Source organism: Bemisia tabaci, chromosome 4 (genome assembly GCF_918797505.1).
Source record: "Bemisia tabaci chromosome 4, PGI_BMITA_v3".
Taxonomy (NCBI): Eukaryota; Metazoa; Arthropoda; class Insecta; order Hemiptera; family Aleyrodidae; genus Bemisia; species Bemisia tabaci.
The window spans coordinates 3,038,379-3,057,292 of record NC_092796.1 but is presented as its reverse complement, the minus strand read 5'-3'; the positions used below and the strand labels follow the sequence as shown (position 1 = coordinate 3,057,292).

General features: G+C 39.0%; 2 protein-coding genes across 5 annotated transcripts in view; both read right to left on the bottom strand.

Annotated features, from left to right (window-relative positions):
* The window catches only part of Spn (protein phosphatase 1 regulatory subunit spinophilin), a 69,364-nt gene extending 59,050 nt beyond the window's left edge, over positions 1 to 10,314 (bottom strand). For 3 of the 4 annotated variants that reach the window (XM_019042682.2, XM_019042684.2, XM_019042683.2), the window contains exon 1: positions 9,825 to 10,314. The gene's annotated coding sequence lies outside the window, so the exon portion shown is untranslated. The remainder of the gene's footprint in view (positions 1 to 9,824) is intronic. The other variant, XM_072299150.1, reaches the window with a different exon arrangement.
* Positions 10,315 to 11,437: 1,123 nt separating this feature from the next.
* Positions 11,438 to 18,797, bottom strand: Catsup (Catecholamines up). The gene is made up of 4 exons (XM_019042735.2): positions 17,904 to 18,797; positions 17,171 to 17,370; positions 16,188 to 16,263; positions 11,438 to 14,612 (listed from the first exon to the last, which is right to left on the bottom strand). Exons 1-4 carry the CDS (start codon positions 18,616 to 18,618, stop codon positions 14,437 to 14,439), a joined length of 1,167 nt encoding a protein of 388 aa, XP_018898280.2. The 5' UTR covers positions 18,619 to 18,797; the 3' UTR covers positions 11,438 to 14,436.
* Between the last annotated feature and the right edge of the window lie 117 nt (positions 18,798 to 18,914).

Below are 18,914 nucleotides of genomic sequence, written 5' to 3'. Positions count from 1 at the left end.
TTTCGATCATCTACATACTAAAACATGTCATTTTCTTGGATCCTGTAGCTCCACGAAGCGTGAGATGCGCAAGAGAATCAAGAATATTTCCTCCGATGGTCTACTTTTAGATATAGAGAACCTTTAAAGAGTGCGTATGGGCACTGGAGGATCCATTTGATTGGCTCAGAATATACTTCGAAGAGCTCCTGGTAACCAGAAAGTGGGAATCCTTACATGACGATCAATCAAAATGACAGAAAATTAAGTTTTAGCTGCTTGCATCACCGTTCCCGCGACTTGAATTACATAGTTGTAGACAAGTTTCCTCAGTTCAGAGACCAATTTGGTACATCGGGTGCCAACGTTCGAAAAAATCTGTTCAACCTGGATATCTGCTACAATCGCGAGATCGGCAACACGATTAGCAGGTGATAACCGTCAACTTTGGCGTCGATCCCCTCCCACCCGGAGTCTCTAACTTTTTTTTTAGTTCCTAAAACCATCTTTACGGGAACCAGGGTACCTAACCTCTCCGAGTACAAAGATACTCACCTTCCAGGTGCAGGTTTCCCGAACTGTCTCGATTCCTCTTACCGCTCATTTTGAAACCGCGAACTTTCAGTCAGCGGCATTACCGGGTGAAATAGGTCAACATGTCCGGCAGTATGATTGAGAATCCATCAATGCTGCTAGAGAGCATGCCTCCCTCTCTACCTCCCGAACGCTAACTTTTTTCCCAAGGGAAACGGTGGAGAGGACCCAAAGTTCATTGGCGATGTTTGATCGGTGCAGGATTGTCACTTTTCGAGGCAACGCCCGACTTTTACCCGCAAAGGCAGAATTTTTCTCTACCAGCGGCAACATCACCGAGCTTGCTTTTCATTCGATACGAAAGAGAGATGGACGCCGAGACCCTGACGCCAGGAGGCTGTTTTGATCGTTTTCACTTACGCTGCATTATTTTATCGATCGGAGCGAAATCGCTTTTGATTAGCTTGAGGGTTCCAACGTCTAAGGCGCCGTCCATCAATGACGTGATCTTTCGATTCATCGATACCTAGAGTCGAATATGCTTGACTTCAGTAGCAGGGACGGATTTAGGGGGTGGCCACATGGGCCGCGGCCCGTGGCGGCAAATTTAGGTTGCGGCGAATGATGCAATTTTTCAAATGTAGGTAGGTATCAAAAAAAAAAATCGGATTCAGAAAAAAAAAATTAAAAACGAGAAAACGCGACAAAATCTCTCATTTCCATGAGAGTTAAAGTATAGTAATTTTTAATTGGTTCGTCTTTCGGTAATACAAGAGACAGCGCCTTTCATTAGTCTAGTTGAGAGAAAAACCAAACACGCAATTTGGCCTAGAGCGGCAAAGCGCGGCGCAAAGAGCAATGATGACGAGGACTTGAAATGAAAAGGAGAAGCCATCAGCGCGCCGCGCCAGTCAGCATGAAACACATATTAGCGCCTACAAGACTCCACAAATACTTCACACATTGCGGCAAATGTAGTGCGGTCAGCAGCGGTTGGCGTGAAACTCATAGTGCCTACAAGACTGCATGAATACTTCACGCATTGCGTCAAAAACAGTGCGGTCAGCGGCGGTCCGCGTGAAACGCGTAGCGCCTACAAGGCTGTGTGGATACTTCACGCATTGCGTCAGAGTGCGGTTAGCGCGGTGGCGGAATTAAAATTATTAGACCACATTCATGCTTATTCTTTCATAATTGTTTCGTTCATTTCTTGTGAATGAAAGGCCTTGACCACACAGAGGTAGGTTTACGGAGCTTGACTTTCGCGCTAAGTTCCGTGAACTTTGGCTGGTGTTGACAGGGTTTTCACAAAAAATGTGCCCAACACGAGTCAACGCGTCTTATGCACCCCTCCTCCTCCGGCACGTTCTCTTGGACTACATTTTGCAATTTGGAACTATAAAGTCTAGCCCGGTTTAAAAACAACGTATGTGCCATTGGTTTCCCTATGCACATACGTGTTTTTCCAGAAGAGCCAGAATTTATAGTTCCAAATTGCAAAATGCAGTCCTCTTGATGGTTTGTATCGATGTTTCAAAACGAATGAGAAGGGGGCGGCAAAATACAGGCGGCCCATAGGCGGCAGGTGGGTAAATCCGGCCCTGTTCAGTAGCAAAAATTCAAGTCTTCGCTCATGTTTTATCATATTAGGAGAAAACTGACCGAAGGCTTTTCTTGAAATTGTCCGTGAAAATTCTTCATTCATTCAATGGCATTCACAGGCAATTTAAGCAGATTTTTAATATCGTTCCTTTTAAAAATATGAATGATAATTGAAAACTGTAAAACTTGCAATGAAGATAAATGCGTCTTGTTTGACTTCGACCATCGATGCGCGTCGAAGTTAGATGGTTCCAACGAAAACAGTAAACAAAACGTCGTCGAACGTATTCACGGCAAGATGGTCGAATGCTTGCAAACGTGTTTCTCGCGATCAAAAACGCTTACGCTTGATGAATCGGGAATTAATTTATGATTTAGGTATTCAAGACTTATTTATAAAGATCTGCACGGGTGCAGTAATTTCTTGGCATTCCCCAATTTGCTGTTGTGCAATGATTGCGCCTCTACATAAAAAACGCGCTTAACAGCTTCTTTCTCCAAAAGTAGCGCGTTGAAAGACTTCCAGCATATAAAACAACGCGCTTAAAAGTTTCCTTCCCCAAAAGCAACGCGCTTAAAAGTTTTCTCCCCCAAAAGCAACGCGCTTAAAAGTTTCCTTCTCCAAAAGCAACGCGTATAAAAGTTTCCTTCCCTAAAAGCAGCGCGCTTAAAATTATCTTCCCCCACAAGCAGGGCGCTTGAAAGCCTTCCAGTAAATCGAACAATTTGCTTGATAGTTTCCTTCCCCATAAACAGCACGCTCGAAAGGCATCCAGCACAAATGACAATGCGCTTCCCTGTTTTTCCCCCAAAAACAAAGGGAGAAAAAAGGTGTCTTCCTTAATTTTTACAGCCTTCCTCAATTTTCACGCGAGTGGCCGCGCGATCGAGACAAGTCTGTATCCCTTAAGAACTGGCACCATAAATACTCAGCATAAAGGACGTGAGGGTATGTTTTTTGTTTTCATTGGAAACATGTATAGACAAGCAAATAGGTATCGCGAGAACGATGGAGCCATGAAATCAGTCAAATGTATCAAGTTTTATCACCACATTTTTTCATCAAATCTGTTCTACCAGGCTGTCCAGTGTCCACTTTCGTAGTCATTTCACTATTCGCGCTGAGATAAAAATGCCTATTTGGTAGGCAGGGTTTTCATTTTGCGTGCGAGCTTAAAGCGACGTCAAGAAAGTAATTTCTGGCCCAGACATGGCAGGCATAAAGTATTCAGCCCTATCTCTGCAGGAGAGTATGACTGAATATTAAAGTAGGCTCTCTAAAAGAGAGCGGAGAGCGGCGGTCGCTTTTTCATTACCGTCTCGACTATGAAACCATCCTCTGAGCCGGGGAGTTTATTTAAGACAAAACCAGCGGCATTATAATTTTTCTCGCGAAATTTTACATGAGCAAAGCCTCAGCTTTGTGATGTAACGGCAAGGACTATCGATCAAGGGTGAACACAAAACAATCAAGTACTTTTTAGGAATGCACAAAAAATTGTGAGAGCCTTAGGGGATGGCTTGAAACAGGACAGGGGCAAAATCGGGTGGACACGGTATAAATCGTGGAAGCTGTCGCTGACTTGAATCGCCGACAATGCGGAAAGCACGGACCCCTGTTGAAAATATTCATCAAGCCGAAGCTATGAAGCTCGAAGCACTACCTAGGACTCTCCAGCGCCCTCGTATTCGATGTGCAAAATGGATTGCGTTGAACAGAAAGGAACCAAGCCACATTAGCTACTGTCAAATTTAACTGGGCAATTTAATTTTCTACAAGAGAACGTTAATGCGGATTCCTTTGAAACTTTCAAGGAATTTGCCTCGCACTGTGCAATAAATTCACTGAAATTTGCAAACAAATCCGCAAAACCGTTTTCACGTAAAAAATTAAATTGCTCGGTTGAATTTGGCAATAGCTGACAGGGTGTCTACTATAACAGGCTAACCAAAAATTAGTACTTTTACAGTGCTTTTTCAGTACATTCCCAAAAAATTCAGTACTTTTTCAGTGCCTCCAATTATTGAGGAAATTCAAAATTTTGGATTTCGCTCAAATTGAGACAAAAATGACGAAAAAATTAGAAAAATTCCGCACTTTTTCAGTACTTCCGGACCGCCCTTAAAAATCAGTACTATTTCCGGACTTGTAGACACCCTGTTTGATGTGGCTTGGTTCCTTTCTGCTCAACGCGGGGCAAATACCCCTCTTCTCTGCAGCGAGATCTGCAAAATTCTTGAGCGTCGCGCACGGCGCGCGGCGTGTGCAGCCGTGTTTTTCTTCTCGGACCGCCGCCGCGTAACCCGCGATCGATGACCCCCTGTATTCGACTTTCACTACTATCGGTAGCTCATAATTCCGGCATTGTCATGCCGCGAGTCGTTGAGCCGTCGGATGTTCCCAGATCCGCCTTCAGCTCCAGGGTTACTGCCGCTCTTCAAAACCGTGATCAAAGAATCCCAAAAAATGTTCAATGGACCACTAGACAAGGCAGGTCTGCAGAATATTCACGATCCCGCGAGAAAAATCTCGCGGGTAAATGGTGTACAGTGTACACTGCAAAACACGGTGTACACCTCGGCAGGCACAGCATAGGCAATTTGCACATCACCTCGTCAGTGTAGCGTTTGAAGCATATCTACGCCGTTGACGGCGCTACAAGCGGTGCGCGCCCGCGATAATTCGAATTCGCAGCGTCAGCTTTTTTTCAGATTCTGATAATTCAGCTCAACTGAAATAATTTTAATGAATAAAAACCAAGAGGAGAGCACACTTTTTGCTGAAAACTGTCCAAATACTTTGATTTTGAAGAAAAATTATGAAATACTTCAAGCAGACTAATTTTGTGTACACATGAATGAGAACACACTGATTTCTTGTACATATTACTGTAGCCGTACTGATATTTTTGTTAAAATTACTTCAACAGGGTTGATTTTTTGTCAGATATGTTTCAATTGCCATCGCTCATAACTTTCGTCAAAACTTCGACCGCGCTGATTTTTTGGTCAAAATTACTGTGACAGCGCCGTGTGTGAGTGCGTGGGGCAAAATTAATGTCTTGCTGGTAAAAGCGCACACTGAGGAACTGTTTACACCCCTGCGACATGGTACGAAATTAGGAATTCTGATACATGTTTCTTAACCAAAATTTAACGTAAAATACGATTCGTGCAACCAAAATTATTAAAATCGACCCCGGACTAAGATATTTAATGTTTCTTGACGCGTGAGCTCAAACCTCCCGCTCATGAAAACACAATGATTTACGTGCGTCAGATCAGAAACTAAACGTTACCGTGGCAGTCGTTACGATACGAAAATATGGCAATCTCTATCTTGACGCTTCGGCTCAGCTATAGGAAATTGTTAAAACTTTGAACAATAAAGGGTGGGAAATGAACAATGTTTGATTGAGAAGCCTGCCAAAACCATTGCAGTGCGCGTTTGACTCACGTAGAGTATTGTGTTTCTTGTGACCGGGCAATTCAGATTTCCCGTAACCCATGTAAAATTAAAACGTTGATATCTTAGTGAGGAGTTAATTTCAGTAATTTTTGATGCAAGAATCGTGTTCGACGTGAAAATCTGATAAAGAAACATGTATCAGAATGCTTGAATTCGTACCTTGTTTAGAGGTTCGTTCGGATTCCAGAGGAAAAATCAAGGGTCTTCAAGGATCTCAGATTCATGGGCGGAGCGGGGGGAGGAGGAGGCGGCTGGCAACACCAGTGATCCATTTGGCCCCCTCCACAAAAAAGTGAGGAAGTTCGCTAAATGACTGAGAGACAAATCTTTCATTCTGTGCCCTGTGCGTCAATCAATTTTACGACACGATTAGCTCAAAATTGCTGCTAAGAGGACCGATTTTTTTAGAAATTTCCCCAGGAGGCGCACTGAGCTCCTATTTGGAGCTACAGGCTTTTGTCTGAAAGGTCAAACTTGTAGCTTCAGAGCTCCAAACCTTCCTTCAGGACTAAGGGAGTTTCCGAGATCTCCATAAGGGGATCTCTATGTGCCTCCAAGAAGTTCTCAATGAAGAGAGGAGCCCTTCTGCTTCCTTCAAATTCCCGGTTCCGCGCAAGCAAAGACTTTCGGAAACAATTTCTAGTAGATGCTCCCTGAGGTACACAAAAAGGATTGAAAACGGCAATTTCCTTTTTCCTCACCTTACTTTACTTCCTACTACCTATTCATAAAAATGACAATTGTATGACGTCTGGCCGCGGCTATTTGACATGTCGCATGTCGGTCGCCTCCGTAATAAGACAAGAAAATACAGATCTTCCAAAAACCAAACCGTTGGTTTATAAGACGAACAAAACGAAATAACTAAATGATGTTAAATTTAAGGACTTCCGAGTTTCGGGCAAACTCTTAAAATTCAAGGTCTTGAAAATTAAGGGAAAATTCAAGTAAGTGTATTCAAAAAACTTCTGAGGCGCTACAGACCCTGGACTTTCGACTCCTTCACCAATAAATCCGCGTGTATTAGACTGTATCGGATGAATTAGGGTCGGTCATTGGGATGGAACATGGTGAGCAATCTTCTGACCTCACCCGAGACAGGATTACATGCTCCATGAGTCACTACTAGGGACAGTTCATTCTGGAGACTGCTTTCTTCGTCAGAGTGTAAAGGTTATTTTCGCAAAGGAACACTCATTTGTCCAATGGTAACTTGGAAATCAAAGTGTTGCGCAATCTACTCAACTGACAAGGCCTACGTTTTGAGGAAGTAAAGTGCTTTGCAAACTGCTACATTCGAAATTAACTTTTACCTCATTCCGTAAACTTGATCACATTTTGTTGAATCGGACGTGAGGAGAATGTCTCACTTAGAGTCATGACAGCATTACCATACTAAGTAAACGAGGAATTTTCAGTAACTTCGAACAGTTTGTCTAGGGACTTAAAAACAGAAAATACATCTGCATTATTAGAATGTGTTTTCTTCTGCCGTGCTAAGGAAAAACGCCGTGTGAACATTCGAGAGTTGCCAAATTTCTTTCGATAAAGTGTTTATTTTGGAGTAAATTTATGAATATTTTGCCTTGAAATTTCCAGGAAATTTAGGTAAAATTGCGAACAAAAAAATTATCTGAAAAATTGGAAGAAAAATATTTATAAATGTTCCCAAAAATTTGTGATTTACCAAAGGAAATTTGGCAACGCCTGAAGGTTCTTACGGCGTTTTTCCTTAGCACGGCAGTCTTTTACTGAGCCTGTTCTTTGCCACCGCGCGTAAAGGGCCAAAAACATTAGGTACGAGAGAACGAGGTTGATTTGATTTTTTTTCTTTTTATTTGACATTCAAAAGGGGCAGCTTTACAGCGAGCTGCGGAGTTGCTTTGAGTCGAAGGCAATGATACGATCGCCGTTCTCGCGAAATTTTACAAGGGAATGGTTGATTGAATTACGAATATCCTGCTGTTACAGAGGCACCATTTAAAGCACGAGAGTTTGCCGGTTCAAAATGGTAGGCTCAAAATTGCTTCCGGCGATTGCTTGTTGGACTACTTATTAGCGGTTATGAAGAAGAAAGCCGTACGAACATCTATACGATGCCTATTTTCCGATAAAACACGAATTTCCCAAACACAAAAACGTGAACTTTTTTTGAAAATACATTCAAAGAAAGGATTTCATTCCAGTTTATTCATGATACACATGAAAATTTTTGGGAGAAATATTCAAAATTTTCCTGGGAAATAAATATTTTATCGGGAGACAATTTGGCAACATTCGAATGCTCATACGGCGTTTTTCCGTCGCACTGGATGTTTGCGACCGGCACACAGCGGATTGAGTCTATCAGAGAGTCGGACATGAAATTTCATGACTAAATCTGCAAATTTTGTTGTTTAATTCGTCACATTTAAAATTTTGAGGGATGCTTCTAAAAGAAAATTTCACAAGGAAACCAATGGAACCATTTTTAAAATCTCCAAGTTTTTATTTACTTAACGGAGTTAAGTATAAGCTTTTGAAGTTTCCAAATTTTGTCTGACCTCTCCCATTGACTTGATCCACTGTGCAGCAGCAGCGGATGGGAGGATCAGCAGCCTGATTGTTGAAATTGTTCGTTTGTCGGGACGACATAGATGACATAGGTTAAAAGGCGAAGCGTGATTGGTCGGCTATGTCTTATCGCTGCTTTGTCGTGCCTATGTTGGGTTGACCTCTCGACAAGCTAACAGGACCTCTTAAGTTTCCGACAGTATGTCGATCATTCCACCTGACAAAGGCACGACAAAGCAGCGATAAGACATAGCCGACCAATCACGCTTCGCCTTTTAACCTATGTCGTCCCGACAAACAAAAAATTTCAACAATCAGGCTGCAGGATTCAATTTAAAAAATCTAGACTTTTCTGAGGCATCTTTCGGTCGGCTCAGGTTATCGGACAGAAATGAGTTAACGGGTTGCATATTTCTCTATGGGTTGGTTCGGATTTTCACAATTTTCCGATTGATGAGGGAAAAAATTGCACTGCAGATTCATTAATGCATGTTCCATTTGAATATTGAGCACTGTGATGTTAAAAAAAAAAAAAAAAAAATCCTTTCCACAAATTCTGGACATGTCATCAACGACCATACAATGTCATCCCATGTTTAATGATCAACACATATCTGGTTGATGTAAACATGGCAACAGCAACACTGCGCATGAGCCAGATCAGTGATTTATTCAGGGGTGAAAATAGTGCCATTCGGCCGAGCGTTTCGCGCGATCCGTTAATATTCCCTCACTCACTTCCAAAAAATATCTTCACTTTCCCAAATGTAGGGACCATAGCGATGCCTTTTTTTTCCCTTCTTTCCTTTTTGTGGAAACTACATGGGCATAGAGAGGTGCGACAGCTCTGACAGGTTCACTGACCAGAGTCAAGTATTGTACAGGTCACAATTCGTTGATGGTGATATCAGATTGGATGACTTAACCAGTCGAGTGGTGCAGATACAGAGCCAAACAGAGATTGACATTCGTCTCAACATACGATAAACAAGCTCCACCTAAGATGTTTGTCCAGAAGATTGGGTAGATAGAGTCTACACCAAATGAGTTAGCACACTTAAAGTAACATTGAAGATCCACAATCTTGATTCTTGCACATACTTTCAATGCTAAACTGAAGGCAGGTGCTCTTCTATCGCAGTCGAAGAATGTGTTCACTTGTTAGGTAAGGACTCTGAAGATGTTGGAGGGTACTCCATGAAGAAAGAAGTACTTAAAATGACCAATAAAAGTACCCATGAAAATGCGCAAGTTTTCGTTTGGAAGTATCATTCATACAAAAAATTAAACACTGATGACTCAACGCGACATTTCTCATTCATGATGGCAGTCACGAGTCGTGGACTAAGTTGATAACTTAAGTATAATATATTTCAGGGGAAAAGTACTGGGGAACTTGAAGAAATAATGATGCTCCCGATTGATTCGGCCAGAAAATACGTATTTCGATAGTCGGGAAGTAATTACTAGGCAAACTCATACCTGCAAAAATAATTCGTATGGCTGAAAAACGTACACAAACAGAGGGGGCTGAGTGACTGAGTTCATTCAACCGTGAACGTAAGGTTAGGGCACTAGGTTCATTGAGAACACAAGTTTCCAAACATGTGAAGTTCATTAAAACGAACCTGCATTGAATAGCAACGAAGATAAAAGGTGTGCAATGACGAAAATGAAAGAAACAAACCTGATTTTCAGCTGACTGTAATTTGATAATGGCCGAGGTGCGTAATCCACTGAAAGTCAAAAGGCTGAAGCACTTCACTGTGTGTCGGAGCGTACCTCCAAAACACTTACAGGGGCTAATGTAATGAAATTCACAATAACTATCGCAGTATGTAAACAGGAGGTAAAATCAATCGAGGGTGGATCAAATTACTCGAAAACGCAGAATTCCTTTCATTTACAAACGGACTCTGGAGCAACAGGGGTAGTGGCGTATTCTGTTGCGAGGGTGAAATACACAGCCCGAAACCGGAGAAATGAACATTTAACGAGGGAAGTATCCGATATCAGACCAAACGAACTGAGATTTTGAGTAAGAAAATGGAAGTAACACTAAAATCACGCAAATTTACACGATCTAATAAGTAGTACAAAATGTTACACGCAGGCCACGAAACACGGATACGGACATCGCCAAAGCCCGTTTCAACGTCAACTGATTGAAGCGCTACAGCGTTGCATGAGCGAAACACACACTGCAATAACTTGCATTGGTTACGAGGCAACGCCTAGAGAGGTCCACTACACGCCACTCACGCCCACACGGAAGTCTCGATTATCCGCGGTCTTATCCGCTATTTTGATTTATCCACGATTTCGATTGCCTATCGTTTCATGGCTTCAAGTTTAGGCTGAAATTGTGGTTATAAAAAGCCGAAATTGATATGTTGTAAAATAAATTTTTTTGTTGGTCTGTGTAGGCTGTAAGGATGACGCTTAAAAATTTCGATTGTTGATTTTTTTTCTCTGTATTTTCAGGCTACCATATTTTCTATTTTAATTTTTACCATTTTTTAAAAAAAAATCAAACTTTCTAAAATGTGAATTTTTCTAAATTATCTAAATTTCTTTTACATCTTTCATTTTTATTATTGCTGCTTAAATTAATTATTATCTATATTCGTTTTTTTATCGTTTATTTCCGTTGAAAATTGTGTAGTTGAGTCTGTGATTATAGTTATGTTATTTTGTTTGTTTTGTTTTTTCTTGGTTGCACCACCCACCACAAGTCTTACTTAAAGGGTGGTGGGATGAATTTATTTTTTGTAATCTTTGTTAAAGTTGGCTGTGAAATTTGTACCTACCTTGAAGTGCAATAAACGTATTTAAATTTGAATTTGTTCTCAGAGATAGCAATTTTTCTCCTTATGTGCTCATTAGTTTTTTCCCCCCGCTTGAAATGAGTTAAAAGGATGTGAGATCAGAGATCAGCGAAATTGTTTACATCCTGAATGCATACTTCCTTGGTGAGAGACTGTTTTTCTCAGTTTCTCGACCCCAGAAAAGTTAACTGCCAAAGAATGTTGTCAAATAATAATTGAGGCAACTTTAATATATTCCCTTAGTAATTAAAATTACATCGTCCATAATTTATTTTGAGGAGTAAAGTTAGACAGTTTTCTGACCCTTAAACATATTCCACTTACATCCCTTAAGTTACCTACACCAATGGTGAAACTAGAAAAAAATGTGAGAATTACCTCAGCGAGGATTTTAATGGTAGTTTCTCAATTTTCATTACGGTTTTGCTTGCTCTCTTGGGTATCTTTTGAAAAAATAAAAGTTGAGCTTCAATGATATTTACAAAACATTTAATATATTTTAATTTTTAGGTACATGAAACAAAATTAAAATTGAAAAATAATACAACTGTTTGGCCCAGTTATCTACAGTACGTGCAATCTTTCCGTTTTGATTATTGCCTAATTAGTAAAGGGATCGCCTTTTACCTTTTTAACTCTTGAAACAGTTGGTGTACAAAACAAGTATCATGCATTTTTTCATTTCATTCTAACAACATAATAACCTACCTATACCACAGTGGTTTTTTTCGCCATTAAACTATTGAGAGATCAGTTTTTAAGTATTGATACCTACCCTGTGCTACTTTAGATCCTATCACAGTAGATTCATCAGGCAAGAGGGGCCTCTCAATACCTACATTGAGATTGGGATGGAGGTCCACAATAAGCGCTAAGTTAAAATTTCCAGCAATAAGCTTAAAATTTATCACTCATGCATCAATTTCTAAACCATACCTAGATACGCAAAAAAGATCTAAAATTCACTACCTATCGAGGAAAAAGGGTTCGCAGATGAGTAGAATTTTTTGAATGGCTCTACAAATGGGTATATCCAATAATTATTCATTATAAATTTATAAACCTTCTTTCAGGGGATAGCATTGCAGTGAGCTAGAGAAGATTGCAGGAGGAGAGACCTAGATATAACTGATAGCCACCCTGGAGCTAAAATGAAATGACAACCTACATCAAAAGTGATAGGTATTTTTTGTTTTGTTTTCAATCTTATCTGTAATCTGAATATATTTAGTTCCTTCCAATGATCATTAAATTTGCAAACCAACTTTGCTCATTCAAAAATTTGAGCGCTTATTCTGTCTTTTGATAATCCATCCTTTCACTATCTCTTAAAATGCTTTTGTACCTTCAAACATGTTGCTATTCCAGGGAAACAACCTCTTCAGTTCTCCAAAATCTGGGCCTGAGAGGAAGGCACTTACAATGAAAGGGCTTCTTAGAGAATTATAATACTAATAGGGAGGTTTTTTCCTCTCAAATGTTCCACTGATAAATTCTGAGACAGGGGCTTTTCGGAAAATCCTCCTTAATTTTTTTATATGATAGATTCTAACTTCCTATACTTACTATGTAAAGCTGTATTTAAATTATGTGCATTCTTCCTGTAACTGTAAATGCTTCTTTGAGGTATTTTCTTATTCCTTTCTACTATTGTAAGAAATGATTACAAATAAAGTAGTAATTCGAAGAAACAAAACATTTGAGAACAAATTAATAACAGAATTAATTTAATCATATCTCAATAGGGCTCTTCATGATAGATATTTTGAAGCAGCTCTGAGCTTAGTAAAAAACTCTAATTCTTTTAACTTGAAATTTTTTCATTAAGTTTCATTTTAGAATTTAAGTTAGAAGGGGCTCAGGAAGAGGAAAAATAACTTGAAAAGTTGCTTTAAAAGCATGAAGAAGAATGACAATGGTTTACTTGCACTAATTGCTACAGTTAGCTGTGATCATTTTACGTATCGAAACAGCAAAACTGCGTATCTCATTTGTAGTACCTCAAAATCTCCTCTTCCATTTTAATTTATGAAAGAAAAACAATCACATACTTTGAGTTGAAATTTTCACAGAATATTCTTCACACAGAGGAAAAAATCAGGGAGGTTTTCAAGAAATGACATTAGGTGTTTTTCCATTTCAAAAATACACCATGACCAGAAATCTGCTACATCAAGCTAAGCATTTCTGCAGTTTCACTATCACCCATCAACAGGTTCACAATGGAAAACATCAAAAATTGATGCAGTAATGGAAAAACCCTTTCCTTTTCCCTTATGCAATTTGCAGCGATAACACAAACAGACATCCTAAACAGATAAATGGTGCAAAACAGCAAAAATTCTACTATGAAATGATTATTTAACAAAAGTGGAACATTAAGATTAACAGCCAAAAACAAATTTTCCTCCTGAAGATATTAGGAGGAAGAAAAAACGAAGCGGATCTTTTAAGTACGGCTGAAATGGAATGATTAAAGAAGAGTGGTTCTTTTCACATTTTTTTTTTGCCTATTTCCAGTTGCTGTTGTAATTGTGACAATGATATAACAGGCGCAATGATAACTTCAGTATTCGCAGTAAATTCTGAGAAAACAAGTACCTAATTAGTCAAAAGAGACCTCATTCAAATCTTGGAAAACTTTCCTCCACAGTCATTAATTTGCTACTAATTTGAGTAACTTTTATCTGATGAGAGCCACAATTAATAAAAATAATTAAGGAAGATTAGGTACAAACAACAAACTTCAGGGTTAAACTTGAGAATGGGAGACCTACCCCTAGGTTTTCTAGAGGTTTTTTCGGTAATGAAAATAATTAAAGTTTACGTCAGGTTTGATTAGCAAGATAATAAATCACAAAGTTTTACATTAATGAGTTGTGAAAAAAAGGTGTGATCAGTCTTCTGCTCGATAAAATAAAAGGCAAATTTCTAAAAAAGAGATCACCAAACAGAGAGATTTCTCATTCTTTAACATAATGAGTCAACTTCCTGCACAGCAAATGGTCGCAGAAAAGGTTGCAGAGAAGTTGGTGCAACTTTGTGCTCAGGGCCGTGGCTAGAGGTAATCTTATGCCAACATTTGTGTAACGTTTGGCCATTTGCCAGTCGGGTTGGTTAAAGAGTTAATCCCTTAAAATGATAACGTTGATAATGTCTAGATGACGATGCAATAAAAATCAAATCAATACATGAAGAGTGGGGTAGATCAATAGCAAAGTTCCCGCTGACTTTCATTCTTCCAGTCCAACCCTGAGTGAAAGATTGGCTCTTATAAGATAAGTCAATAACACTGTGCTTCCAATCTTATTTTGATTGGTTGCAAAACTTTGCACTATTAAGGAGAAATAAAAAAATATACTTAAGAAAATCAAACAAATTACCTAAGCCTTAATCTAATGACATCAAAGAGATGTGAAGCGCATGGCAGACAAATGCGAATGGAACTGTTATTTAGTCGAATTGAACTGTTCATTCAAAATCTGCTATAAGGACCATCATGTAGACGCCAACAAGCAGAGCAGCAATTTCTTTGACCGACTGACCAAATCTAGTATCAACAAGTAATTCTGGAATCACAGACACAGTGGCAATGTAGATGAACCCTCCTGCGGTGAAAGGAAGAATCCAGGATGGGGCTGCAGTTGCTGAAACGAAACAAAGTTCATTTAATTTGAAAAAATCAACATTGTCAACAAAGAACCGGCGGTACAATTCTAGAGCTCACTCACAATATTGGGTCTAAATGAATTGAAATGATGGTTTTTCAAGTTTTGTGGTACAGACCTTGAAGAGATTCAGTAAACAAAAAATTCAATAATCAGGGTGTCTACTAGCTAGAAAAAACCAAAATGGGGGTATTTGGGGACTTTTTTCATGAAAATTTGGGATATTTTTACCAAAATAGACGAGAGAAAAGCCACAAGAGAAAGCGACATAAAATGAGATATAGATAATTGAAGGGTTGTGTTACTTATCAAGTAACTCTTACACATAATTACAATACTGACTCACCTCAGCTGGAAAGAATTGTAAGAGACCAATGATAGAGTCAAACATCTGCTTCATGCCTCGCATGCAACCGTAGCACCACGAAAATTTGAAATTTTTGGCGGACGATTCTTGTTAGTTTTTGGAGACCTGAACATGATAATCAGGGACACCTTTCCAGAATCGGGGACTTTGGGGACTTTTGGGGACCAGTAGACACCCTGATAATAATCTACCAGTATAGTACAATTTTAAAATCCAGAATACCTATGTTACTTTCTAACATTTTTAAAGCTCATCTGAAAGCAGAATGATCAAATCTTAATGAAATATTAAAGTAAGTAGGAATCTGTTTCCGATCTTTCCTCTACAAATAAGTGGTCATGTGGGTATGAACAGGGTGGTGAAGGTTGACAAAATGAGAATGAATAGGGAGCAAAAAAAGGGGAAAAGGATAGAGAAGAAGACAGATGACAGAGCAACGGTGCACACTTACGTTACAGTTACTACTACAGTGGCGTACTGAGAAAACAGTCTAAACACAGGATACAAAAGCTTGGGTCGAAAGGAGGTTCATTCCAAGTACTTCTTAGTGAAAGAAGAGGAACACAGCTAGAAAGTATTGTTCACATTTTGTCTTTAGTCCAGGGCCTTTGAGTTGTCCGTTTGTTTTCAAGAACGCACTCCTGCACTCTTACAATCTTGGTATACTGCACTTATTTGGCAAAAAAGCAGAGATTTGACGCATATCTGGCAGAAAAAATTGTAGTATTCGACAGTGACCCATCTATTGGGGTAAGCCAATAAAATCTGTGGTCTACAGAAGGACAATAGTAGAGTCCTTATCCACCACTATGACCCTGCCTTGATCTTCGGACTAATACTGCCCTCCTGTAATCGTTACTACTTGATTTTGACAAAATAACGAAGTGAAGTGTGCCATGTAAGTGCAGGAGTGAGAACCTATTTCTCTGGAGTCAAATCTGACAGTTCTCATATTACACTACCACCACTTCAGTTAAGTATGCATGATGTTTTTTGGTTCTTCCATTTCCTAGGTATCATATATTTCAGTACAGATGTTTTACAAAGTAACTGAAGCTTTGTATCTTCATCTTGAAAATCCATTTTTAAATCACATTTCAACACTATGTATTAAGATTCAAAATAAGAGAAATCAACCTAACATTGGTGAATTTTATATTGAAGATTGATAAATGTGATAATCTTACCATAACTATCTGCAAACAGAGACACTAGAGTACCACTGAACGCACCTACTGCTGTAACTAGCTGGAGCATCATGGCCTGAAACCAAAACTTGGATTAATTTCATGATTCGATTATAAGATACCAAAAAATATTTTAAAGCAAACTAAGAACATAAGTTAGGAGAAACCTGTCACAAATTTTTTTTATAAAAATCCCCGCAAAATTCACCCTGTAGCACAGATTTCTTAAAAAGAGAAATTCTTTTGGGTCAAAGCTTGTCTTGCTTACTTGAAAATGTTAAAAATGCAGTGTATTCCTGGGAGTCAAACTAGCCGTCAATTCAAAAACTAAGCAAGCTATTGTAATCATCTTTGACTCATTTGAAAGAAAGCGTAAAATCAATTAAGACCAAGCTAAACTTCAAACAAAAAGTGGCCAAGTTATGGTGGTTTGAAGATAGGGTGTACGTACAACAATCATTAATAGCTTATTTAACAATTAGTTTTTCCGAATAGGCAATAATATTTTTTCAAGGTATTGAAATACATTTATATTCTCTTCTTCTTGTCCTCATTTTTAAGTAGAGAGAGAGAAAAAATATAAATTCCAAAACTTGATTTAAATTATTTTCTTCTCAAAATTGAGGTAACAGAGAGGTTCACAAATTATTGAAACTTACATGGACTTAACCAGAATCAGCCTGACTACAAGAAGCATTGCCTGATTCCTTTCCATGTTTTATTTCTTTATTAGAAAATAAGTTATCATTCCAACTTGAAATTTTTGAAATATGTTCTCCATAAGCCGGAGGAAATGTATAGAAACTTTCAAGGCATATGTTGTTTGATTTTCTATCAAATAACATAAAACTTAAGAAGATATTAGGCAACGTCAAATGTAGTGAAGCTGATTCCGATTAAAGTGGCCCACTTAAAGTAACTACAATGAGCCTACTTTCAACTAATGATGGAAAAGCTCAAATAAAAATTAAGTGATAAAATACCTTTTTCTTACTACATCCTGATTGTATCAGGATTGCAAAGTCTCCGATCTCATGGGGAATTTCATGAAATAAAATTGTAACAGTGGTCACGATGCCAACATTTTGACCTGCCAGATAAGAGGCACCAATTGCCAGACCATCAGTAAAATTGTGCGTGAAATCGGCAGCTAAGTTTAGGTACCCAGCTACTTTAATATCACCTGCAATTGAAATTGAATAAAATAATTAGTCGATGGTAATTTATGAAATTAACAAAAATAATTTATTGCATTAATGGGTGTGTGGTGGTTGCACAAGCCACTGGTAACCTTGTCAAAATTAAAAAACAACTTTTTGACAGAAAAAACTTCAGCTGACGATCAACCATCATGAAATCAACCATCCTAAAAATAAATATTTCATTCCTTGTGAGCTATTGTCATGAATAAAGAGAAAAATAAATTAAGTCTCTTTTGATGAAAGTTGAAATTTACTCATCGCCAGAATTTCAATAAAGAATTGGTGGCTTAGCGTAACACATGTAATATACGAACACAGAAAAATAGACCACCTGTTCCTTCAAGAGCTTTCTCTTTTTGCAAAAAATCAAACACTTGGATACTCCTCTCTTTCATGAAACTGATCAGCTTTAGATGGTTCAGTCTTCCCTATTAACAAGGTTTTGAATCGTTAATTCTTCAATAAAAATCTGCCATGCGAATACCCAATAAGTAAGCTCACTGAGAATACTTACCAGCCTTGTCAACAGCATCTTTGGAGGGCTCTTCTTCTTCTTCAGATGATTCATCTGATTTCTTGGATTTCTTCGAAGGTTTGGTTTTGGTTGACTGTTTCTTAGGCTTGTCAGGACTATGGCTATGACCATGGCCATTCATAATTCTGACTAATTTCTCCACGGATAAAAATGCTAGAATCCCCCACAGCACCCAAAGCCCAACGCTCATGTTGTCGTGAGAATGATCTCCTTCACCATGAGAGTGACCGTGTGAATGTGAGTGGGAATGTCCATGACCATCAGGGGTGTGCGCTACCAGGGCGTGAGGAATCAAGTGAAGAAACGCATCACCCAACAGTCCACCTGATGCAAAACTCAACAGAATTTTCAAGAGTGGCTCGTGATCTTTACTGTTTTCGATAGGCACGAAGAAGAGAATTAAAAATGGAGCTAAACTGATAAACAAAGTTGATGCAAGGGCTTCAAACCACAGCTTGTAACTTTTTTCCACAGACTTGGCAGGTTGTGATGGCTGTTCAGGAGGCTTGATGTTGGCTTGCTGAGAATATTTAAATGAAGGTGGTTCTTCATGAGAGTGGCCGTGGGAACCGCCGTGAGAATGAGAGTGAGAATGACTGGTAACCACAGGGATGAAGTCGAAGAAAATGATAACAACGAACAATCCCAGGGCAAGCCTTACCAGTAGCCGTTTGGTAATATACTGACTTAGCATAATGGTATCTTGCTGATACACTGATGCATGCGGGAATATATTACCACTAAGAGTGAAGCACTTTCAATTCTACACTGTAAAACCCATTACTAACATACTTTCAATAAAACTTTGGGCACGGCAGCGGGCACAAGACAAGACAACACGACACACGGAAAAGTATAGATAAGGTTATGTTGACACTTGACACAACGCCTACAACGCAGAAAGTCTGCAATCCGCATCACAGTCTTTGGCATTGCAACGTCGCCAAGTCTTTGAAAAAATGTCAGAGGTTGTCGAATAACCAAAATCTT

What these genes read in the sequence shown, in the direction of transcription:
- Catsup (XM_019042735.2), bottom strand. Translation starts at nt 18,618, where the DNA reads ATGCTAAGTCAGTATATTACCAAACGGCTACTGGTAAGGCTTGCCCTG. An exon ending in AGATGCTGTTGACAAGGCTG is followed by an intron (nt 17,371 to 17,903) that starts GTAAGTATTCTC and finishes TTTCAATTGCAG; the next exon opens with GTGATATTAAAGTAGCTGGG. An exon ending in TCTGTTTGCAGATAGTTATG is followed by an intron (nt 14,613 to 16,187) that starts GTAAGATTATCA and finishes GTTTCGTTTCAG; the next exon opens with CAACTGCAGCCCCATCCTGG.